Raw genomic sequence first — 24,227 nt, forward strand, 5'->3', positions numbered from 1 at the left:
TAACTGCGTGTAGACAAGGCAGGGGCTGTGTTTTTGTTTAGTCTTTTCAGTTCATTAAAACCTTGGAAAGATTAAACAGCACAGTAACAGGAGCCACACAGTTATACACAAACACAATCAAATTAATCTGTGTTAAGATAAATACAATAGAACAAGAAAATTTATTTTTACAGCCTTTGCAAAAATCTTTTTCAGACTTATCAGGAACAGGAAGCCTGTAGGGTCAGAGGGTGGAGAGTGTTAATAGGGGTGTTTGGGGACAAAAATCTTTCACAAGCCATATTAAATAAGTAAGTCTACACTGAAAAAAAACCTGGGGAGATTCCTCTACTAGAAATTTGCTGGGATAGTATTAACAAAACCAGTCAAGTTGGAGTGCTATTGAAATAAAAAATTAATTACAACAAAAATGGTTGAGCAAGGTGGAATTCCAAATTGCTGAGGGTCGAACAGCTGTGGCTATTCATAAACAAAATAAGCCTGACTTAGGTGTTACTTTTGAGGACAATATCATGCAGACCTCTAGTCTTTGCCAACCTTGCTCTTTTCTTAGCAACAATTTTTTAAAAGGCCAGAAAATAATACAGAACAGATCAAAACCATCTTTATATTTTCATTATGTAGATCTGTATGGGGTCGAGATCTTAAATGCTGTGAATTTCTTGACAGTAAATTTAAAAAAAGGCAAGGAAAATTATAAGCGTGGAATTGCTTTAAAAGGAGAAAAAATTACACTGCAGCTTTGGTTTATTATAAAGGTATATTAGAAGGTATTAAAGTCCACAAACAGTATAAATAAACAGAAAGTTATTATTCACGATTTCTACTAACTCATTGTTTTATGCCCCTTGCTGTTATCCAGCAATATGGTGAAAATGAAAGTAAATGTGCTTCAGGTTGCATACACGGAAACTGTAAAACACATTGTCATGCTATCTTACAAGCTAAGGGCATAAATAGAACCAAAATGTAAAGAAATGGCCATCAAATACAGTTATTTTTGTCCCAGAAAAGCCTTAAAGCACAGATTGCTAGAAGGTGGGAGGATATAAATGGGAAGTGTTGTTACGGCACTTCTTCCTTATGTTGTTTTCATTTCTTCCCTCTCTGCCTGCAGCAGGTGGCTGCACAGGGGTGTTGGTGCTTAAAACTTCAACTCTTGTGTGTGTAAAGCCTCAGGGTGCCGGACACTGGCCCGGCAAAGGTGGTGGGTGAGTAGCATTGTCCCCTTGGGGTGTTGAGTGTTTTTATCCCGTGCCTTTTGGTGGGTGAGCAGCAGTGTCCCCTTGGGGTGTTGAGTGTTTTTATCCCGTGCCTTTTGGTGGGTGAGCAGCAGTGTCCCCTTGGGGTGTTGAGTGTTTTTATCCCGTGCCTTTTGGTGGGTGAGCAGCAGTGTCCCCTTGGGGTGTTGAGTGTTTTTATCCCGTGCCTTTTCAGCGCTGCCGCACCTCGGGTGACCTTTGACTCAGGTTACTGGCCCTGGTATGGAATCCAAAAAGATAACACTGGTAACTTTACGGACATTTGTTTATAAATATTTCTGTTTACATATATGTTTATGAACATTTTAAAAGGCAATGAGTAACAGAAAAAAGAACTCGCCTGAGGAAGTCTGACGTTATTTTGGGTCCAGCTCTCCAGGATCTGCACATCTGGCTCCTCCCGAGAGCGAAAGTCACAGGTGGCCATGGGGCCAATCTATCGCGAAGTGTCAGTTATTAGCTAAAATGTTTATTAGTTAAAAGCCTGGGCTCATCTCGAGCTATTTCAGGAGGATTTTCACAAACACATCTGTGAGAACTGGGGGACTGCACTGCGGACATCAGGGTCCGGCTCTGCCCTGCCGAAAGTGCTGAGGACCTGAGCTGCGTTTTGAAGATGCCAGGCAGCCGAAAGGCTGCACTTATTGAGGCTGAAGAGAGAATTCTCCATTTCCATTTCCGTCCCCCTTAGGCCGGGCTGCCCTCAGCGAGAACGAGGCTCCCGCCCGCAGCGGCTCCACGCAGGCGCGCGCAGGGGGTGGGGGTGGGGGGGGCTCTCTCTGCGGGGGGGGCACTTCCGGCCGCGAGCTCAAAGCCGGTCAGCCGGGCGAGCCGCGGCCACGCCCACGCGGAAGGAGGCGGGGCCTCGGGCCGGCTCGGGCCGCTTACATAACGGCGGGGGTGGGGCCCGCGCGTGCGTCACGCGCCGACTCCCGGCAGCCCCCGCTGCCCCGTATATAACCGGCGTCCGCGCGGCCGGGCGCCCACAGTGAGTGGCCCTCGCCAACGGCGCTGGATCTTGTTCACCCCTTCGCCACCCGCTCTAAGTGACCGGAGTCGCCTCGTCCACCGCCACCATCGCCATGCCCGGGTATTCCAGCGACAGGGATAGAGGGTGAGTCCGGGGGCACGGCCGGCGCCAGCCGCCGCCAGCGTCCGGACTCTGAGCCTGCCCGTGGGGCTCTCGGGGTTGTTTTTCAGACGTTTTAAGATGGCGGCGGGGCGGGGGTTGGGCCCTGAGCCCTTCCTTCAGCGCTCCCGCCGCGAGGGGTGGCCGTGGGAGGGTGTTGGGCTTTTTTAGGCCACCGATTGTGGACGACTGTCGGTTCCTTCGCCTCAGAGCACCCCCGGCGGGTGTGCTACCTCTGAGAATAGCGCGGAGGAATTTTAATTTTTTTTTTTTAATTTTTTTTTTCTGTTGGGAAGAAAGAGATTCGCCCCAACCCCCTGGGGACGCCCCCCCCCCAGCACAGACGGTCCCTGCAGAGCCCGATTCCCCCCGCTGAGAGCGGCGGGCGGGCTGGAGGTTTGTGGGTCAGTGGGTTGGCAGTGCCGAAGCCTTGGGGAGCTTTCGGCAGGGCGGTTCCCTCCCCTCCCTTCCCCCTCCCAAGGCTCGGGCTGTGGCCGGCAGGAGCCGGCCGGCTCCGCTTTGTGTTGTGTAAGCGGATGTTAATGGCCGGCCCCGCCATGCGGTGGCTGAGGGGAATCAAAATGCCGGCTATGCTGCTGCTGCCTTTGTTCCTCCTCCTCCTCCCCCCGCCCAGCCCAGGCTCTAAAATGGCAGCGGCTGGAAAATGTGGCGTAGACAGAAATGAGAGACAAAGGAAACAGCGCTGGCAGGAAGCAGCGGCCGCTCGGGAAGCGCTGTGTTGTGCCGGGAAGGATCGTTCGCAGTGCTCGCCCGGCCGAAATCGGGAAGTGATCGGGGCGGGGGAGGGAGCCCCGCGCTCGGATCCAGCGCGGCACCGAGCCGCGCCTCGGGGCTTTGCAGAGCAGCCTTCTCCGAACGGAGGGACCGAACCTGAAATGCTAATAAGGCGCATGGCCTCGTAAAACACCGTTGTTAAAAGATGTTTGGGTACATGCAAAAGAACGGTTTACGGGAAAGTTATCTCAAGGTTTCGTAACCGCCCCTGCCCCCTTTCAGCAATAGGAGTGTCACTGGGACGGGAAACCATTTTGATGACCGGGTAGTGCCAAGATTTTAGTACTTGTTGTAACTTGCTGTTTGATTGCATTGTATGGAAATTGGAAATACACGTTATCTTAGCTTGTGAGTAAGAATTGTGGCCAAGCAGATGGTGGCATCTGCAGCTTAAAGTATGATTTTTAAAGTTCTAGTGTATGAAGCTTCAGTAGGTAGAGTTTATACAACTGAATTGTAAAGTAATGGGTGGACTGCAGAGATGGTGGTGAAGTTGTTCAGGAAGAGGACCAAAATGTTTCTCTTGCATTCTATGATGTGTCCTTTTTGTCTAGGTTTGGAGCCCCTCGTTTTGGAGGAAGTAGAGCTGGACCTCTCTCTGGGAAGAAATTTGGAAACCCTGGGGAGAAACTTACAAAAAAGAAATGGAACTTGGATGAGCTGCCCAAATTTGAGAAGAATTTCTACCAAGAACATCCGGATGTAGTGAGACGTACTGCGGTATGTACCTAAACTGGCTCGAGCAAAAGTAAACAGAAAGTGCAAACATGTTGAGGGTCATGGGGCCCAGCAGGCACAGATGGGGTAACTTAAAAAACAGCTTCGGTGTCAGAGCTTATTTCCAATAATTGGTGTTTTGTTTTGCAGCAAGAAGTTGAGCAGTACAGAGCGAGCAAAGAGGTCACAGTTAGGGGCCATAACTGTCCAAAACCAATTATCAACTTTTATGAAGCAAACTTCCCTGGTAAGTGAAGACCAGTTTACTGATTGTTCTTCAGACTGGATTAGGGCGACATCTGAATCTATATGTTTAAATTTTTTCTTCAAGCAAATGTTATGGAAGTAATTCAGAGGCAGAACTTCACTGAACCAACTGCTATTCAAGCACAAGGTTGGCCTGTTGCATTGAGTGGATTGGATATGGTTGGAGTGGCACAGACTGGCTCAGGGAAAACACTCTCGGTAAGTTTTGGTTATAGCCTGAAATACTGCTGGATTTTCAGCAGTGATAGTATGGTGTAGCCTAGTGCAGGATGAACACTTCAAGGAAGAGGTTGTAATGAGATTTTTCTTTCTTCCAAACAGTACTTACTGCCTGCCATTGTACATATAAATCATCAGCCATTCCTGGAGCGAGGAGATGGACCTATTGTGAGTATTCCTAAATGAAAAGGGGATTTTCATTTCTTAGGACTGTATTTTACAGCCTAAGTTGGCCATGCTCATAAGAGTGCATAGCTGCATTCTGTTTCTCTATGGGAATAAAGTGGTGGCTTGGGGTAGTTTCCCAGGCAGATTCTATTAACTGATTGGATTGTCCCGAAAATAGTACAGAACAGGGCTTGATTTTGAGTTATATTTTGGAAATTGCTATCCCTGGAAGCCAGTGACATCTCTTGTGTGTTTGATGGTAGTTAAGATGCCAGGTAACCTGGTTTGCTGGTTTGGCTACTTAAATCTACTTCAGTCAATCTGGCACTGAACTTTGCACTCAGAATTAGTCTCAGACTAGGATCTTCAGTGGGTATTGAACTAAAATTGGGCATCCTATTTGCAGTGTCTTGTGTTGGCACCAACCCGTGAGCTGGCCCAGCAAGTGCAGCAGGTAGCTGCAGAGTACAGCAGAGCGTGTCGTTTGAAGTCCACGTGTATTTATGGAGGTGCTCCAAAGGGACCACAGATCCGTGACCTGGAAAGAGGTATGGATCAGCCTCGGTGCATCTCTCTGGGGCAATGTGGAAACTGCTTCAGCTGATGGGACTGCTTGGTTTTAGGTGTGGAAATCTGCATTGCAACACCTGGAAGACTTATAGACTTCCTAGAAGCTGGGAAGACCAATCTCAGGAGGTGTACTTACCTTGTCCTTGATGAAGCTGACAGGATGCTTGATATGGGATTTGAACCTCAGATCAGAAAAATTGTGGATCAGATTAGAGTGAGTATAAATGGTTTATGCATTTATCATTATAGCAGATATAAACTGCTGCCACTGCCCTTGTTAAAGTGAGGGCAGTGCAAGCCTGGGTAGTTTGGGTTGGGCATTTATCTTAACCCTATACTGATCTTTCATTGATCTTTATAGCCTGACAGGCAGACTCTGATGTGGAGTGCCACATGGCCTAAGGAAGTGAGGCAGCTGGCTGAAGATTTCCTGAAAGAATATGTGCACATCAACATTGGTGCACTGGAACTGAGTGCAAACCACAACATTCTTCAGATTGTGGATGTGTGTCATGATGTAGAGAAAGATGACAAGTAAGTAGGCCTTGGGGGCAAAGCATTCTGTGTTTTCTGTCAGTTTTACTTTATGAACTGTGGAATAAATGCCTTATTTTGATGGCTTTTTGACATCAGTCTGAGACAACTTAAAGACAAGAAATCAGTTTAAACTTGTACAGTAGAAAGCAGTCTAAGCTCTAACCATAATCTCTTAAAAACAGGCTTATTCGTTTGATGGAAGAAATCATGAGCGAGAAAGAAAACAAAACAATTGTTTTTGTGGAAACCAAAAGGCGTTGTGATGATCTTACCAGAAAAATGAGGAGAGATGGGTGAGTAGCAGCTGGGACTTCACTGAGCAATAGTCTTGTGTGTTCTTGACACCACAGTTAAAAATGAAAACTGTCAGGGACAGCAGCTGTCAGCTACAGTACCCAGGCCAGAATGTGCCTGTATCCCAGTCTTTATTGAAACCACCAGAGGAGTATTCTTGGGTCAGTGAAGTTCTGTGTTTTCAGGTGGCCAGCGATGGGGATCCACGGTGATAAAAGTCAGCAGGAGCGGGACTGGGTTCTAAATGGTGAGTGCTTCAGCAGTTTCTGCAAGCATCTGATGAGTGCTGCTCAGGGAAAAAAACTGATTCACTTCTTGTGTTACAGAATTCAAACATGGAAAAGCACCAATCCTGATTGCTACAGATGTTGCATCCAGAGGTCTAGGTTAGTAAAAACTCGTAATGCCAGTTGCCCAAAGCTTTTAAAGAAAGTCTATTGCTTTCTTTAACCTCTGCATTTTTCTAAGTTTTCTTCACATAAAGGTGCAGTCTTTGTGGCAAGGCCTAGGCATGACAATCGGAGGACTCGAGGGGGATGGAGGACTAGTGGAAATGATCGGCTGGCTGCTTCCAGTCAAATAGAGAGGTGAAAGCTGAAAGCATTGTGTGCCAGTAATCTTCAAAAGGCAAAGATCATCCTTTAAACAACTACCCCCATAAACTGTTCTCTCATGAAATAAGCAGTTTCATTCACAGTTCACTTTGCCCTGGTATTTCTCTTCTCTCCATGCTTTGCATGATTTGCCATGGTGCAGTACTGTTAGTTTTGTGCATACTGTCTGCTGTGATCTGTGGGTCTTTCAATTTCAGTGAGTTTTTGAAATGTTGAAGAACATAATTTTAAACTTCAATGTTCTATGAAATTTTTTTCAACCATGAAATGGAGAGAGCAGCTTTAAAATGTACTAAGCCTTGTACAAATTGGTGAGTACTGGCACATGAAATCTGAGAATAAAAGTCCACCTCTCACTTTAACAAGTGGGGCAGGAAAGCAATGGCTTTTCAATGCCTTTGAAAGTCGAAGTTCCTCCACCTATACATAGTCGTCATGTCGAGACCTGCCAGAGAGAGACCCATTCTCAAGTGAACCCTGGCTTCTTGGAAGCGCTTGCCTAGACAAGACACAGTGCATAAAAACAACTTGGTGACTTTGGGGGGACAGGTATGTTTTTCTTGCAGCTGCAGTTCAAAGGTCTTGGCAAGACGAGCAGTGTGGCCCCTTTTTTTTTGAGCTTCTAATGAGTGTGTATGTGAAGGACCTTGTATGTTTTTACTCTAAGGTCCTCAAATGAGCACATGAAGAGGCTGCTGTGAGCTTTAGTGGCCCTACTGCAAGAAGCTTTCAGATGTCACTTGATGATTTGTAAAGGGGACACTTGAGTTGGGAATGCCAAGCAAATGCACACTCCTTTATGGTAAGGTTTTGGATCACAGGGTGGGTGATGAGAAACGGGATCAGACGGAGTGTGCGTAACTTTTTCTCTTCCACTATGCTCTTGCAGAAATGGATGATTCTAACACTGTTCTTTGCAGCCATTATTCCCTTTAAAATACTCTTGTCTAATGTTTATCTTCGATTTGGCTGTTGTGGTGTGCAAAACTTTGTACCTCGCTTTTTGCCACACTGCAACACTTTACAGATGTGGAAGATGTGAAATTTGTCATCAATTATGACTACCCTAACTCCTCAGAGGACTATATCCACCGAATTGGACGAACTGCCCGCAGTACCAAAACAGGCACAGCATACACATTCTTTACTCCTAACAATATTAAGCAAGTAAATGACCTCATCTCTGTGCTTCGGGAGGCTAATCAAGCCATCAACCCCAAATTGCTCCAGCTGGTTGAAGACAGAGGTTCAGGTAAGGGCTCTTCTTTATCTTGGTGCATGGCTTTCCTCTCAGAACAAAATGGAAACTTCAGATTCCACCTTCAGACTCTTTTCAAAGTAAATGTGGAAGGTGGTTTAGTTACCAGTTACTGTGAGCTTAGAAGGTATTTATTAATGGAAAAGCCAGAAAACAGCACCCAGGTACTCCCAGCCTATGCTGTGGTTTGTGTGTGCCTGTGGCTAGGGCAGGCCAAAGAAATACTTCTTACGTGTCCTGAGATAAAATACTCATGGACTCAGTTTTGTGGCTTTGTCTCCTATGGCTTAGAAAGAGAGATGGACCCAAGTGTCCTGCTGGCAAGGTAAAAATCACTTTTTGCCTTGATGCCACAACTTGTGTTGTGGGGGAGAGTGTATGACTCCTCAAAAGTAAGACAGCTTTATCTAACTGGAGTCCAGCAAGCTCCTGGAAAGCTTTCATAGGAGGTTTGAATTGTTGGGACATGAAATAAATGCTTCTTAACTGAACTGAAGAGCCTTTATAATACACATAACTGTCTTGTCTCTTTCACTAGGTCGTTCCCGAGGTGACCGACGTGACAGATACTCTGCGGGCAAAAGGGGTGGATTTAGTAGTTTTAGAGAGAGGGAGAACTTTGAGAGAACCTATGGGGCGCTAGGCAAGAGAGACTTCGGAGCAAAAACCCAAAACGGGGCCTACAGCGCCCAGAGTTTCAGCAATGGAACTCCCTTTGGGAACGGCTTTGCAGCCGCAGGCATGCAGGCCGGCTTCAGGGCCGGCGGTAACCCCACGGGAGCGTACCAGAACGGCTACGAGCAGCAGTACGGCAGTAACATTGCCAACATGCACAATGGCATGAACCAGCAGCAGTACGCCTACCCTGCCACTGGTGCTGCTCCTATGATAGGTTACCCCATGCCCACAAGTTATTCTCAATAACTTGGTGTATTTAAATGTCTCAGTTTTTCATAATTGCTCTTTATATTGTGTGTTATCAAAACAGGATAGTTATTTAAGAAATGGGAAATGCAGAAATGACTGCAGTGCAGCAGTAATTATGGTGCACTTTTTCGCTATTTAAGTTGAATATTTCTCTACATTCCTGAAACAATTTTTAGTTTTTTGTACTAGAAAATGCAGACAGTGTTTTCAAAGTAAATGTACAGTGATTTGAAATACAGTAACAGAAGGCAGTGCATGGCCTTCCAATAAAGATATTTGAAGACCGATTTTTCTTTCAGATGACAATTTTCTCAACATGTGCACAACTTTACATTAATGAAAAATGTCAAATGTTTTTATATTAAATTCTAGAAAGGTTTCTCAACTGTGTCTGATTAAACATTTAAGCTTATACAAATACCAGCCTTGCCTTGATTGGGCTAGATTGCTTAGCATGGCAGGCTCTGCTTCGACGGGGAAGAAAATTAAAGCTGGCTTCTAAGAAAGTATTGGAAGCAGTGTTCTTCCTTGTCTCACTAGCGTAGGGCCAGTTCTTGGAAAAGATCAAAACTCTGTAGTGGTGTTGCTAACAAGCTGCTACGAGCGTAGGAAGCTTCTGCAGCACCGTAACCGTCGCCTTCACACGAGCATATGTGCAGACCAGGCTTGAGTGTTGTGTACCCACAGCTGCCAGGCGTTGTGAGTTAGCATGCAGGCTTCTGAGCTTCAGAGAAACGGGAAGATCTTAGTATTAAAACTTTCAAGTTATACTTAAACTGGTATTGAGCAGTGATTTCTTTATGGAGGTGGTGGGAGGGAAGTGGGCTGTTGATCCATGACAATGCCTCATGGATTTTTTATTTTTAAAGGACTTTTAATATGTGCAAATGACTCTCCAATCTCAAAGCACTGCCCATGCTGAGTAAAGGACCAGCATAATTCTTCATCCTGGGGTTAAAGTGCTTTGTTAGCATGGTGTATTTAAATTCCAGTTAATACTAATTTTCAGTTCCTCCTTCTTGTTTATCAGTAACAGTGATGAGTTTTAAGTTCAACAACACTTAATGTGTATAAGGTTGAATCCACAAGATTCTTTTAATGTTATTTTGAACCCGAGTTAACTTTGTTTTGCACTTAGATCTGTTTGCTTAGTCTGTGCTCAGTCCTTGATTACTTGTCCTTGTTTCCCTCTGATGTTCCCTCAGCTTGTGATGTTCTCTAATGCAGCCTAATCTGCCTCTTAAATTTCCTCCTTTTCTCTGAAGTTCTGTCACTTGACAGTGTTTTGTGATCCTTCATCCTGCTTTGAGAACTCCAGCTGGAGGCTTGGAACTATCCCACTGCAGTCTAAAACTGCAGGTGGCAATGTGTTTTGGTTTGGGGTTTTTTTTTGAGGGGAGAGTAGGGGTGGGGTTTTTTCTCATTTATTTGTTTTGGAACACTGCTCAGTGTCACCAGGGGTGAAAAACAAGGAAGTAGATTATTTATCACTGAAGTATGACTTAATGTCCAAGTTTCCATGTCAGTGGCCTGAAACAAAATGCATTGAAAAGCTGGTTTTGTGAAGTTGGGTTTTCTTAGTATTAAAAAAAGTCACATTTCTAGCTTGTGCATTAAAATTAAATTATGAGAGTCTTTAACAGTGCTGTAAAATCTAAACCGCAGAAAGAGGTTTCCTCCGTGTATTTTATCACTCTTTCCAAATGACCCTTTGCGTGGGGCAGTGTTTCCTGAGGGGGAAAATACAACATTTGCACATATAAAATAATGAAAAGAAACGAGCTCTAAGCAGCTTTGACATTGCTGCCGGTGCTTCTCTGGCAAGATCGAGCTCATGGCAAATCTGCCTTGGAACTAAACTTGCCTGCAGTTCCTGTTGAGGCGGCGGTGGCAGCTCCCGCCGCTGACCCAGTGCCCCACTAAGGCGGCTGTCAGCGCCGGGCCCGGCGGAGGGGGCTGCACCAGCGCGGGGCTTATCCCAGCCCGAGCCCTCCGCGCCGCGGAATGGCTCCTGCCGCAGCCCCGCCTCCCTCCCGGCCCCGCCGCCAGCTCGGGCCGCAGCCGCGATGGAAATTTCCACTGCGTTGCCGGCGCCGAGCCCAGGGCCGCGGGGAGCCGGGGCCTCGCCCGCGCACTTGGCAGCGGCCCCGCGGTGCCGCCTCCGCCCGAGCTCTGCCTCCTGCCTTGATGTGCCCCGGCCGTGCCGCTGCCCCGCGGTGGCTCCAGAGGGGCTTTTCCCGGGAATGTGCCCCTGCAGCTGCGGCGTGTTCGGCTGACAGCGAGGGCCGGGTCTGTGCCATTGTCCCCCTCCCAGCTCCCAGTCCGCGGTGCTGGCGAGCTCTGGCCGTCCGTGTCCCACAGGCCAGGCGTGACCCCGGCACGTGCGGCCCTGCTGCCGATGTTGGGAGCTCTGGAGGCCAGTTTGGTTTATAAAACAGACATTGTTTATTCTGCGCAGGGCTCAAGGTTGATTACACCTAGCAAGCACACCAAGGGGTAAAAAGTTACATGTTTTTTACAATGAAGATACACAACCCCCCCTACCTAAAGCACATTCTCCGCCTACCCAGTGTATGCTTATTTGTGTGATGTGATCTTACCCAATGCTTGAAACGAGTTCTTTTATTAAGCAACTTCTATTGTAGAAGTTACCTAACAGCTTTAGTTATGTTTACAAACGGTGAGAAAATTCAGCTCCAAGACGCCAATTCCTTTAGCAGAAATTATTTGCCGGCATCGTTACGGTTACAAAAGGTGAGAAGATTCAACCTGGGGACAAAAAATTCACCTCGGACGGTCCCTGACCTTCGGCCCGCGATGGTTCCACTGCGCGTGCGCGGCCGCCATGTCGCCCCCTCCTTCCCGCGCGGGGTGCTGCGCGTGCGCAGTGGCTGCCCCGACGCCCCCCCCCTCCCCCCTAACTTCCCCCCCTCCCCTTCCAGCCCCGCCGTGAGGGAGCGGCAAAATGGCGCTGGGCTCTCGCCAAGGCTGCCGCTGGTGCGGCCGCGCCGCCCTGGGACAGCCGAGGCGGCGGCGAGTCCCGGAGCCGGCCGGGTGCTCGGCGCGGCCGTACTCGGAGGGCGGCGGTGCTTCCGAGGCGGCGGGTGGGGCGGAGCTGCTGGAGGTGTGCTGGCGGCGGCTTTTCCTACGGGGCGGCTCGGGGCCGCTGCCCTGGAGCGCTTACCTGAGCGGCCGCCACCCCGGCTTCGGGCCGCTGGGCGCGGCGCTGCGCGCTAACCTGGCGGCGCAGTGGTGGGACTCGGCGCTGCCCGTGCGGGAGCAGGTGTTCCCCGTGGATGCCCCGCTCCACGGCCCGCCCGGCGCTCTGCGGGACGCGCAGGGGCTGCGGCTGCTGCACCCGGAGACGCTGCGCGAAGCCCTGCAGGGCTGTGGGCAGAGCCCTGGCGGCCCGGGCCTGGATGAAGTCCTGGGGGCCGCGGGGCTGCTGCGGGAGAGCCTCCTGCCCGGTAGGTCCCGGGCGGCTCCGCTCAGCCTCCACCCTGAGCACGAGTTTCCTGCTGGGAGCCAAGCAGCTGCATTTAAGGGATTTTCCCAGCTGCCTTGGTGCGGTGGGAATGTTCCTTCTGTGCGTGCTTTTCAAGGATCTGACCAGTACAGATGGGCAGCAGATAGCTCCCAGCATATCGGGGAAAAGCACATTAAAATCAACGTGTCCAGAGGAACCAGGTCGCTGAGCCCATGTCTGTAAAGCATCAATGCTAGTAAAGATAGTGGGACTGCATGTACAAACAGCACGTGTATAATATGTGCTTAGTTTGTTCTTGGTAGAGTTAAAACATCAGAAACTTTCCCGTGGCCACTAAAATCAGGGCTTTGTCTTTTGTAGGTGTTCTGGCACAATATGTCAGCTGCTTAGAGCTGGTGAACAAAAGACTGCCCTGTGGCCTTGCTCAGATTGGGGTGTGCTTTCATTCTGTTCCAGAAAGTGAACATTCTGTTTCAGGAAATGAACAACACAACAAAAACCTGACAAGGTAGAGTAATAGAGCAGTTAATCCCTTATCATACCCAAGTCTTTTCACTTCTGGATTATTTTTGAGTGCTGTTTCTTGCCTTTCCCCTGTTATTTCCCAAGGTGTTAACTTGCTGCCCTTGCTGTTGTTTAAAGAATAGGTGAGAGGACCACGTCTCTGCTTGCCTGGTTTAGTTCTCCCAGAACTGCAGGACAGTGGCTCGATTACTGGCTACGCCAGAGGCTCCAGTGGTGGAGAAAGGTAACAGCAGCAAATCCACGGGGAATCTTGGCCCGCTCCTTTATGCCTTGGGGGGGAATAGTCACCTCACCCTGGTTGGTTTTATGGCCTTACATTGCTGGCCTGTTCTAGGTGCATTTCTGGTGGAAATTGAGAAGCTATGGAAGTTGATGAAAAACCTGATAACTAGTTTGTAACGTGACTTACAGAAAGGCAAATGTTTTGTGTTTGTCAGTGATGTGAGATGAAAATGCCATAAAACAACCAAGAGATTTGGGCTTTACCTAATAAAAACCTTTCGCTGAAAATCAGAAAACGGTATTAAAACAACCCAGACTTCATTTTGCATTGCAGACTTGGTTTTTGTAGTTACTGTGGGATTTGCAGTAGTGATCACATCTTGTTACTTACTTTCAGTTTGCTGTCGGCCCCTCTAACTTCAGCAGCAGTGACTTTCAGGATGAAGAAGGCAGAAGAGGATTTAAGTTACATTATAGCTTTCCCTGGGGGACAGAAACAATAGAAACGTTGAAGAACCTTGGTGATACTGAACTGTTACAGCTGTATCCAGGAGAGAGATCGAAATTACTTGTAAGCTTTACTGTATTAAACATTTTCCCTGATAAAGAAGGTAATGTGTGAGGGAAATGGTATCTTTGCTGATCCATTTGCTCAGCATGTGGCTGGCCTTTTATTCATTTGCTGCAAGAACAGTACAGCTGACACTCTGCAATCAAATCATCATTTTCAAAGCTGATAAAATAGTGTTTGGTACTTTTTTTTTTTTGCAAGGAATTCTTCAAAATTAGAAATGAGCCCTATTGACAGACAGCTGTTGTCAGTGGCATATCTTTTAACTGTATCTGTGAGTAAATGGAAACAAAAACTCAGACTGTGTTCTGCACTGTTCAGTTTGCATCCAAAAGAGCCTGTAAATGTGAGCTTTCTTGCTGTAGCTTGTTCACTTTAAAGTATGTAGAAGTTTTTATAAATTAATGGGTTATTAAAATAGCTTTATAGAAAAGGGAGGGTTGGACCAGAGGGAAATGTCTCCACTGAATATATTGAAGAGGAAAAACCTAATAAATGGCAGTGTTTGGAGTTAGGCTGAACAGATAAAACCAGAATAACTTTGTATTTTACTAAAAAATTGCAGCATTCTCCTCATGACAGTCCTGTCTTTCCTGCTTTTGCAGTTTATTTCTACACAACTGGGTTACATAGGGATTTCTCAGAATGTGGAGACTCGTGGTCATTTGGAACTAATCTACATACCTCCAAAAGAAAATGCAGAGTTTCAAGTGTATTTGCCATAGATTTAAATTTATGATCAAAGTGGCAGAGCAAGAAATGAATCCCATCCTGCCCTGACCTGCTTTCCCCACTGTTACAGCTTTACCTGGTTACTGATACATTACTGAGATTGTTGTAATGTTTTAAATAAATGTCTGTATTTTAAATAAAATAAGAGTGCTTGAGCTCAGTGTCTCATCAGACATTTAAAGCAAACAAAAAGCTTTTGGGGACAATCTTTGATGTTTTCCTGTGTGGGTTTTTTCTCTTCAGGGCCGAGATGGAAGGAGGAATGTCATCCCTCATGTTCTGTGTGTGAATGGCAATCTGGACCGAGGAGTGTTAGCTTATCTCTTTGATTCTCTACAGGTGGTTGAGAATCCATTAACAGCAAAGAAAAATTCTCAGAGAAAGGTAAATTTGTGTAAAAAAAGTCAGAAAATAAGTACAGCCCCCTTAGACAATGTGGTAAATTCAAGCATGGCAATGTTTCCTTTTCCACGTGGCCATCCTGATCCCTTCCCAATGGGTGCAGACCCAACCCTCTCACTGGCAGCACCAGCTGGCCCCTTGGCACAGCCCCTGTGGTCCCTGACACCTACATAAGCATTTTTGCTCATTCTGAGGTCCCCTTTTCCTGTTTTACCCTTCTCTCTGATCAGTAGGTAGGATCTTGCCATGCAAGTGATGGGGTTAAGAGAAATTGGAATGTAGCTGCAGATGTGGGAAAGAGCAATTTGTCTTTTCCAGCAGCATTTAAAAGTGGCTGAGCAGAGTAGAGAAAGTGGGTCCCAGGTGTAATGGGACATCTCCCCCATCATTCTCCCCACTTTTCCCCTGTTTTCTGGAGCTGGAGTCAGGCTGTCAGTGCTGTTGCCCAGGCAGATGTTTGGGCTTTAAGAACAGGCAGTAAACTGGGTGGGAGCTGCCTGCTGGGCTGGCTCTCACCACTCTGGCTCCATTCAAGATGATGGAACCCTGCTGACAAATCTTCATCTCTTTTCTGGAGCTCAGTCAAAATAGAGTAATTTCTGCTATGTGAATGTAGCTGGGCTGTGTGCTCATTGCATAAACCACAGTTTGCTTCTAATTCAAGATTTTGTGCTGTAAGAAAATTTTTGTATGTTTAGAACCTTAATTTAATTTTTAAAAATTTTCTATTTCCTACTTCTGTTTAGAATTGCATAATAAATACATTTAGTAATCTGTTGGTTTTTTTTAAATTTATTAGGTACTTAAGCTTCATCCTTGCTTAGCACCCCTTAAAGTGGCCTTGGATGTAGGAAAAGGTCCAACAACAGAGCTGAGGCAGGTATGTTGTAAGAGATTGTTTTAATTTTGAGCATTGACTCTCCATGTAATGTGTTACAAGTCAGACACTGTTTATGTTGAGGAAAATCGTGCTGCTGCTTTGACTCCTGGGGATTGCTGCTTGTGCAGAGTTGATGGTGCTGCTACTCTGCAGCTTGTGGGTCACAGCCAGAGGAATTCACTGCAGGCAGTTCCTTGTGTGGACAAATTGTCTTTGGTACAATACAGCTGATGCTTGATGCAAAATTAAGGAAAATTAATAACACCATCCCTCTCAGCTTAATCTGTCACAATTATCTTAACACCTGAGTTGCACATTCAGAAGGATTTTATAAAAGTTCATTTAAGTCAGTCATGAAGTCCCTGTGGAAGGGAGGAGACTTCCACTGGCATGGTTTCAAACAGAAGTGGAGACAGAACTGCCAGGCTGCTTTCTGATTTGAGATTATTTCAGCCAGCAAATAAACACCAGCTAGGAATGTTAATACCACACTTGTTAAGAGTTTTAATGGTTTCTTTGTGTAGAGTCTTAGCCCTCAAAGTCTGTCCTTTAACTTTTGTTTTTAAATGAACACAGGTTTGTCAAGGATTGTTCAATGAGCTGACAGAAAATGGAATTTCTGTATGGCCAGGTTATCTGGAAACTGTGCACATGTCTCTGGAACATCTTTATACAAAGTAAGGACAAACAGCCTTTTGTAAATTAAACTGTGAAGGTCAAAGATAACTTTCTGTAGACTGCTGTAAATATTCCTTTTTTCAGTAGGAAGTCATTGAGTGCAGTTACTGACTGAAGGTGTGGATCCTGAACTACAGACTTGGATTCAAGTAGTTTTATTATGAAAAGCATATATCAGCTGATTTTTACAATTAATTGAAGTACAAGCCTTTCACATGTTACTGTTATTTCTCTGTAACTGTGAAAGCCTTTTAAAAACTCTCATGTAGAAAACAAATTTCTTCAGATGAATTGTAGGCTTGCAGAACTGGTTCCCACCCTCACCCCCATTTTTGCACCTGGTCTGCTTCTGTATTTCATTCTTAAGCCCTCTTTCAGACAACCCACTGTGTTGAATTTGACAGTTCCTCCAAGTCTGGAACCACTGCCATTTAGTGATGTGATGGAAGTGTTTGTGGACATAAAAGCTGTTCCCTTTGGGGCTTTGTTGTGATTTGTTGATCAGGAGTAGATGTGGGGCATATGGCTCCTCATGTCAAAGCATCCTGAGCATAGTGATGAGTGGTTTTTTCTGAGAGAAAAGAAATGCAACCTCTTGTTCATGTGCAATAAAACAAAGAGAAATTCTGCTTGTAGAAAAATACTCTTTTAATAGGTTACTAAATAAAATTATTTTTATATAATAAAGTAGCTGAGTAATTTGAAGACATAATCAGGAAAGAAAGAAATGGCAACAAGAAAACTGGAGTGTTACACCAGACTTAGTGCAATACAGCAAAACTAAATTTGTACAGTTCATGGCCATTTGTATGTAAGTTATCTGATTTTTTCCATGCACCAAAAGCAGTAACAGGTGGGTTCTTCTCTCTGCAGGTATGATGAGATGAGTATTCCCTTCATGGTCTTGATAAGTGATGGCACTCTAGAGAATGGAGTGGTCCAGCTGAGAAGCAGAGACACCACCATGAAGGAAATGATGCACATTTCCAGGCTGAAGGACTTTCTAACTAAGTATGTTACATCAGCCAAAAATGTGTAAACTCAAACTTGTTGAATAGAAGGATTTTCTTAGACATCTTTGCCTGAATTGGTTTCAGCATTGTCATGGACTCAGTGGTTTCTCTGCAAACAGTTCTGTGAAAACTTGGTGGTGCATCTGTTTTCTTTCACATCTGGGTCTTCCAGGTTGCCTTGGAAAAAGGGAAGAGAAAAACTTGTCCCTTGTTAGCAAGGCTGACCATATTCTTGTTCATGTCTTTGGTTTTAATATCATGACAGTGCTCCATCCTAAATTAAAAATTCAGCTTTCCTCAAATTTCAAAATTGTGATCTTTGCTGGAAAATGGTATTTTATATTAAAGACTTCCAAATCTTAAATATTTTAATAACATCAGTATCTTCTCTCTGTATTTTGTTCTTTTATAATTTTTATGTTGGGTGTCAGCAAAGTCTCCCAGTGCTGCCTGGACCACCACCAATGTTTGATGGAATGGCAGGAAAAGATTTATTATTAACAGCTATCTTTGTACTGTTTGTAGGAATGTGTCACATGGCTTCAGTTCCTAAACATGTAAGCTACTTCATCTTGCACTTGATAAACATAAAAAAATCAGAAATATATTACCAAGAGTAACAGAGTGACAGATTTAAATTTTTTTAACCAGTATTTTCTGTGGACAAAATACCTGCGTGTACAAAATGGTGGAAAAAGACTAATGTATGATTGCATTTTTCCTGTACCTAAGCACAGTGGTTAAAATCAGATACAAGAGTTTGCAGAGATACAGAACTCAGTGTTTCTGATCTTCTCTAGATTCCCAGTGCCTGTACAGTTTGTTCAGTCCCTGTGTAAAGTGCAGCAAGGCCCATGGCCTCTGATAGTCATCAGTCATGAAACACAGGAACTTGCCTTAAAATATTCTTCTACTAACATGGTGCTCACTTAACTATAAATGAGTTATTTTTAACAGCAGTAATAATTGCAGTATAGAGTATTTATGCTACATATAATCAATGTTAGCATAATGTGACTTCTTGCTGAACTTATGGAATTCTAAATAAGCTGCTATGAAATGGTATTAAAGCAACCCAGCAACATCTTAGAAACAGCTGGTAGCAGGATGCAGAATTTATTTTTAAATCAGCTGTCCCCAAATTAATTTTAGCAACCTATCCCTACTCTGAGAGCTGAAATACTGAAGTACTGTTGAACTGAGAAATTGCCATCCTTGCAGGTACATAGAGGCCAAATACAGATCCTCTAGTGCCTGAGGGATGCTTTTTCTTTTTTTTTGTTAAACTAGACAAAAGCCTTTTGATTGTCTTATGTCTGCAAACAATCCAGTTTCTACTTTAGCAGAATTGTTAAATGGTCAGAAACTTAAATCTGTGTGAAAGCTTTACATTCTAAGTAATTCTAAGTTTTACCTGTTTGCTTTTTCTCATAAATTGAAATCTTTAGATATTATGGCTCAGAGATTTTGCTTCAAAAGTGAGCTACACTGTCTGTTTACAAACTGATCAGGCCAGGAAATTGGTATCTAAATATCATCTCTTTGTATGCAGCTTGCTGGAACTTTGGAGGGCTGAAAAATTTAAAAGTATGTGATTAAGTTAATCAGAAAAAATGATAATCATACCTGGTACTCAGTCTCTGATGAGGACCTTTGAATAGACTGTAGCACATGGGCTCTTCCCTGCTAAAAGCCAGAATAACATAATTCATAGCTGCTTTCTTAGTGCAGATACACAGAATTAACATCACATCAGCAGTGTGGTTGCTAATGACATTTGTGTGGTTTCCTAGGGAGGCTGTTCAATTTGCCTTAGGATGGTTTGTTGGCGTTTTTCTTTCTTCTTCCCCACCCCTCCTCAAAACAGTTTTAAAGCTATTTCAGTTTTTCCATAGTAACTAAGCAATTTCATAAGCAATTGCAAGTATTTAAGCCCTGCCTCCACCCAGCCAAGTCCCCTCAAAACATATTTGTGTGCATCAGATATTCCAATATTACAGCTTGAGATTTTCACCTTTTTCCTCTTCTCTTCTAATAACAGAGAAGTTGATGTATTCTTCTTCTGGTGTAACAGGCTCTGGATTAAAGATGATGAACAGCAATTAACTCAATTACAAACAACTTGAATCAGACATTTTTTCTGTAATTTTGAAACACAGCAGTGAGATTCCATACTGAATATAAATCATGGAGTATCCATGGGCCTTATCAGAGCTCTTCTCACTGTCCTTGCAGGCTGAGACCTGGCACAAGCAGCAGCCCAGCACTGAGCTGACCCAGCAGGGCAGGGAGAGCTCTATCCACTGCATGAACAGGAAGGCAGGTTTGTTTGGAGGCAGTTTTTCCATTTGGATATTTAGAAATTGGAAACAATGCCTTTGCAATTGGTTTGTTTGGGGGGTTCTTATTCCCCTTGGAAAGAGGCATTCACATTCAAGGCAAAGGTAGAAATGTGCAAGTTCAGAACATTGTGGCTGTCAGGTAATATCTTCATTATTGTTTGCTTTCTGCAATTCAGTTCTAAAATGTCTTAACATAAGTCAGTTGCTTTGTTGTCACTTCATAATTTCAGTTTGAATTTATTTTGAATCTTGCCAAACTTAAAAAGGATTGAATAAATAACTAAAGTACTGAACAATTTTGAACAGAATGCTGAGCTATGCAAGTTTGATTTTGCTACAGTTTCATATAGCTCACTATTGTCTGTTAGTAAATGGCCATGACACCTTTTTTATTAAAACCTCAGTTCATTTAACCAGCTGCAGTTTTGGCTGTGTGGCTGTCAGATGATGCCAGATATGGGTTCTGAGGGATTTCAGATAATGCCTCTGCCAGGAGGGTCAGTAGGTGTCCCCTTCCAGTACCTGAACAAACCTGTCTGACTGCAGGGGGTGACAGGAACTTACCAATCTCTGAGTATATGACTTCATTTTCACACTCCTCTGCATTCACTCTTGAAATAAGGCCAGTTGAGGGCCTGGAAGACTTAAATTTTTCTGCAAATTGTAGAAGCAAAGGTGTGTTATGTGTGTGTATTTATATATATTTCTTAGAAATAAACAGTTTCAATGTATTTTTTAATATTTGGAGATCTCAGGTAATATTGTTTTCACAATCAAAACTTATTCTTTAACCAAGGGCATCTTAATAATTTCCCTTTCCAGTGAGGTCAAATTCCTTCCAGTGTTTTTGTGTGTTACCTTAGCTGTTGCTTTGCCTCCCCCACCCCAGATCTTCCATCTAAAACACAGCTCAGAGATTTGGCCTTGTCAAAGTCTTGTTAAGCTGCTGGTGCTGCTTCAAGGAGATTCAACAACATGATAAAATACCAGGAGCTACTCTACTGCAAACGTGATCTTTACACACTGAAATATATTGACAACATAAATGACTTTGGAAAAAGAAACAGACATTCAAATAACTCACTTGCTTTATACAAAGGAATTAGGAAAAATGGAATTGCCAGAGCAAATCCTATTATAAGGAGTAGCAGGATCAGCCCAAGAGAAATTATCAGGGGCTGAGAATGGCTTCTCTCTTCTGCTAAAAAGAAGAAAAAAAAGGTGTTTATGCAATGAAGTGTTGTTTCATATTTTAAGTATTTTCTGTAAATTGAAATCAAGACTTGACATTTCTTTCAGCTTTTAGATTAACTGGGGTTACTGTAACTGTTCATGAGAGTCCCAAGGGCTCTGTGCCCCAGCAGAAGGAGAGCAGCTTGCTGGAGCCAGTTAAGCCCTTTCATGGGAGCTGAGAGAAAAATAAAGCCAGACTCTCTCCAAGGTGGACCAGGGGTCTCTTGTAAAAGTGAGTCTTCTACAGACATCCCCCATTGTCCCTTCAAACTTCTATTTAGGATGCATGGAATTCAATGGTTTTGCATTAATTTTAAAACCTCAATGTTTTTAATTTAAAAAATTGTATTTTGAACATCACATTGCAGGATCAAAATATCTGGCTAAACAGTTGCATAGTTACAACATTCTGAATTTTGTGTGATCCCAGTTTGTCAGCAGTAGTAACCTCCTTTCATTCATACCTGCTAATGTAAAGTTGAAAGCGTTGCTGTATTTTGTAATATTGGGAAAACTGTTATTAGCTTTGCATTTATAGGTTCCAAAGTCACTAAGGGAATTGATAAATAGAAAAATCACAGCTGCTTTCCTCTTCTGCATTGTCTTTTGGGGAGAAATGTTTTGTGTTCCTTTGAAGAATAGATAGGTGATGGGGAGGGATCCGTTCTCCGAGAAGCAGGACAGGGTCACGTTCTGGCCTTTCTTTGCCTGAGAGGTGGGGGAGCTCAGCACTGGCTTGGAGATTGGCTCTGTAGAAAGAAAACTGAAAAGTCTGAATCACAGAGTACAGGAAAAGCTCCAGGCAAGGCTTGAAGTGACAACACTGGCAAAAGAGCTGGGTATGGAGGATGGAGGGGTCGTGAGCCAGGTAGGAGAGCACTGCCAGCTCTGAGGTAAGAACAGCAGCAAAGTTCAGCTCCTCAGTCAAGAGAAGAGATGGCTGTGTGCCCCTGCAATAACCAGGGCTGGGAAGGGGTACAGCAAGACATACCTAAGAGGGTGAAGGTGAGGCTGTTGCTGTATTTTCCACCACTGGAGTTGTTATACTCAGCTTTGCACTTGTATTCCCCCACATCGCTGGCAGAGCTGATGGTCAGGGTGAACAGGGCAGGGCTCAAGTCTGACCTGTTTAAAGCAGATACCTGCTGGTTGTGCTTGAACAGTGTGTATCTGACAGGTGGGGATGCAGGCTCAGAGAGGCAGGAGAGGGTCACATTCTGCTTCATCACCACATTCAAGGTCCCCTGAACCGGTTCCAGCTTGGGATTGGACACCATCTCTGGAAAGAAAAAACTTCTGAGTGAGTTGACTGCACTTATGACCCAGATTTGTCCCAAAATATGTTGACAACCAAGCTATGCTTATTTGTGTTAAAATGACCCATTTTACTTTTTCCACCTCTGCTATCAGGCAACTCAATAACTTTTCAAAATCAGAATGCAGCTTCAAACATGATGAACAGTCCCTGTGTTCATGCAAAAGAGGCACAGCCACACAGAGCCCACAGATGTGTTCAGATGAACCAACAACAATACTTTTGAACTACAGCAGCAATTAAAATAACAGAAGTATAAAAGATTAAATCAAATATTATGGAGCATTAATTGTAGGAGAAAGTCACCTTATAAATTAGTTGGGAGGTAGCATGTGAACCTGAAAGCAAAAGCAGTATTTTATTTGTGGCTGTCTAATAACAGACAGAACTAACCTTGTGTAAGTAGATTGAACACATGAATAGTGGCAGTAAGGGCCTTGATGGTCTCTCAAATTTGTTTCCTTTCATGATTTTATACAAATGAATTTGCAATCAAAACCTGTCTTTCCGTAGAAAAGGGTACTGAACTAGTCATGGCTAAATTATAACATTTCCATGGGGGAAAAAATGTTCTAACAAGTTAAAGCAATTTTGACTTTAAATACAGGTCAGCAAAGAGATGGTTAACTTTGTATAGAAATTTTAAACTGACTCACTGCACAGAGGCAAAAGATTTAATTTGGCATAAAATTTTTTGACATTTTTAAATTCCTCCCCCATTTTTTTTGGCTAACAGTCAATCTCAGCACATACCTCAAAATCAAACAAGAGAACCTACCTTTGCCATTTGCAGTTGTTTTCTGTATCTGTTGAGACATGTGAGCTAAGAGAAGAAGAAGAAAAGCTTTCAGACAAGAAACAATGGTTCTGCTTGAGAAAGGTTTGTAATATGAAAGAAATATGTCCTTAGCTTACAGTAGGAAAACAGTAGAATTGTCAGAAAAAACATTTTCTGGATACTGGGCAAGAGAGCTGGTGCAGTTACATGACAGAGATCTTTCTTCTGCAGGAGGTGGAGGAGTGGCTCTGGGGCTTGAGGAAGTTCTAAATATGGAAACTGTGCTGATCACTGCTGATCTTTACTCATGTTTCTGTGGAGAAATTTGTCCTATTTCACATACATTGACCTATGGCAGGCAGAGGGTGGGCAGAGAGAGGAGCAGTGGGGTGGGGAGCTGCAGTTTGGGACACAGGCAGATGTTGTGCAGCAGTTTGGGGCTCAGGCAGATGTTGTGTCCTGCTCTCCTGAGCCATGGCTGAGGTGAGCAGCAGTTTCTCCCCTGAGTTTTGAGGCAGAGCCACCCTGTCCTGCAGTTCAGAACCAGGGACTCACTGAGGGGGGAAAAGGCCTCAAGAGCATCGAGTTCAGCCATTCCCCCAGCACTGCCAGGGCAACACTAAACCCTGTCCCCATTTAAAGACATCTCCATGTCTTTAAATCCCTCCAGCTGACTCCACCACTTCTCAGGGCAACTTGAACCCCTGTCGAACATTTTCCATGGAGAAATTTTTCCCAATATTCAATCTAAACCTCCTCCAGTGCAACTTGAGGCTGATTCCTCCTGTCCTATCTCTTGCTGCTTGGGAGGAAAGATCAACTCCCACCTCTCTCATTTTGGGTAGTTTTTCCAGCACTGTTCTGGGAAAGGAATGAATGAGATCACTGATCCATATCAAAGAGACACATATTTGCTAGAGATAGGGCAAGTGATAATATAGCTGAGCCTAAGGATGTACGTGGTGCTGGGTATGTTTTTAGCAGCAATATAATTTTTAAAAAACAGTCTAAAAAGTCTAAAATCTATCAGAGTTTTAAGATGTTAATAAGTATTTATAGCTAGCCAGCTTGTTAAGAAAATATTTCAGTTGAGCTTCAAATATTAAGCTATAAGGAAGTGAAATCTTGTACTAGAGAGTACAAATCTCATAAAGAATTTGAGTTCAACACTACTGCATAAACAAACCTGGTGACTAATTTGATGAAGTAATCAGTAATACAAAGCTACATAATGACAGGCTTGGCAAGCAGATGTTTTTTACTCTGGGTGAAGTAAATGTCAGCTATGCATG

General features: G+C 44.2%; 3 protein-coding genes across 4 annotated transcripts; 2 read left to right on the forward strand and 1 right to left on the reverse strand.

Moving 5' to 3' along the window:
- The first annotated feature begins 2,241 nt into the window (after positions 1-2,241).
- On the forward strand, positions 2,242-9,533 carry DDX5 (DEAD-box helicase 5). 2 transcript variants are annotated; one of them, XM_058038688.1, is made up of 13 exons: positions 2,242-2,376; positions 3,741-3,906; positions 4,054-4,150; positions 4,235-4,368; positions 4,492-4,557; positions 4,964-5,105; positions 5,181-5,341; positions 5,489-5,661; positions 5,847-5,957; positions 6,144-6,205; positions 6,285-6,344; positions 7,600-7,824; positions 8,369-9,533. In XM_058038688.1, the coding sequence occupies exons 1-13, from the start codon at positions 2,345-2,347 to the stop codon at positions 8,752-8,754; spliced, it is 1,815 nt and encodes a 604-aa protein (XP_057894671.1). In that variant the 5' UTR covers positions 2,242-2,344; the 3' UTR covers positions 8,755-9,533. The 2 variants fall into 2 exon arrangements, with proteins under 2 accessions (XP_057894671.1, XP_057894672.1); XM_058038689.1 differs by having other exon boundaries at positions 2,245-2,352.
- A 2,189-nt stretch (positions 9,534-11,722) lies between these two features.
- Positions 11,723-20,180, forward strand: POLG2 (DNA polymerase gamma 2, accessory subunit). Its single transcript, XM_058039067.1, has 8 exons — positions 11,723-12,224; positions 12,605-12,752; positions 12,887-12,992; positions 13,389-13,562; positions 14,538-14,678; positions 15,496-15,576; positions 16,153-16,253; positions 17,128-20,180. Exons 1-8 carry the CDS (start codon positions 11,723-11,725, stop codon positions 17,291-17,293), a joined length of 1,419 nt encoding a protein of 472 aa, XP_057895050.1. The 3' UTR covers positions 17,294-20,180.
- On the reverse strand, positions 18,886-23,530 carry MILR1 (mast cell immunoglobulin like receptor 1). The gene is made up of 8 exons (XM_058039089.1): positions 23,491-23,530; positions 22,936-23,067; positions 21,834-22,121; positions 21,307-21,591; positions 20,694-20,810; positions 20,174-20,263; positions 19,282-19,344; positions 18,886-18,953 (listed from the first exon to the last, which is right to left on the reverse strand). The coding sequence occupies exons 1-8, from the start codon at positions 23,528-23,530 to the stop codon at positions 18,901-18,903; spliced, it is 1,068 nt and encodes a 355-aa protein (XP_057895072.1). The 3' UTR covers positions 18,886-18,900.
- Positions 23,531-24,227: the final 697 nt, after the last annotated feature.

The sequence above is a fragment of the Melospiza georgiana genome, chromosome 21, assembly GCF_028018845.1.
Source record: "Melospiza georgiana isolate bMelGeo1 chromosome 21, bMelGeo1.pri, whole genome shotgun sequence".
In the NCBI taxonomy this organism is placed as follows: domain Eukaryota; kingdom Metazoa; phylum Chordata; class Aves; order Passeriformes; family Passerellidae; genus Melospiza; species Melospiza georgiana.

Excerpts from the sequence above, each read along its gene's own strand:
- POLG2 (XM_058039067.1), top strand. The coding sequence starts at position 11,723 with ATGGCGCTGGGCTCTCGCCAAGGCTGCCGCTGGTGCGGCCGCGCCGCC. Across the intron at positions 12,753-12,886 it reads CACAACAAAAACCTGACAAG|AATAGGTGAGAGGACCACGT; the intron begins GTAGAGTAATAG and ends TGTTGTTTAAAG. Across the intron at positions 12,993-13,388 it reads GGCTCCAGTGGTGGAGAAAG|TTTGCTGTCGGCCCCTCTAA; the intron begins GTAACAGCAGCA and ends ACTTACTTTCAG.
- MILR1 (XM_058039089.1), bottom strand. The coding sequence starts at position 23,530 with ATGGCTGAACTCGATGCTCTTGAGGCCTTTTCCCCCCTCA. Across the intron at positions 23,068-23,490 it reads TGAGGCCTTTTCCCCCCTCA|CTAAGGACATATTTCTTTCA; the intron begins GTGAGTCCCTGG and ends TCCTACTGTAAG. Across the intron at positions 22,122-22,935 it reads AACAACTGCAAATGGCAAAG|AGATGGTGTCCAATCCCAAG; the intron begins GTAGGTTCTCTT and ends TTTTCTTTCCAG.
- DDX5 (XM_058038688.1), top strand. The coding sequence starts at position 2,345 with ATGCCCGGGTATTCCAGCGACAGGGATAGAGG. Across the intron at positions 3,907-4,053 it reads ATGTAGTGAGACGTACTGCG|CAAGAAGTTGAGCAGTACAG; the intron begins GTATGTACCTAA and ends TTTGTTTTGCAG. Across the intron at positions 5,106-5,180 it reads GATCCGTGACCTGGAAAGAG|GTGTGGAAATCTGCATTGCA; the intron begins GTATGGATCAGC and ends GCTTGGTTTTAG.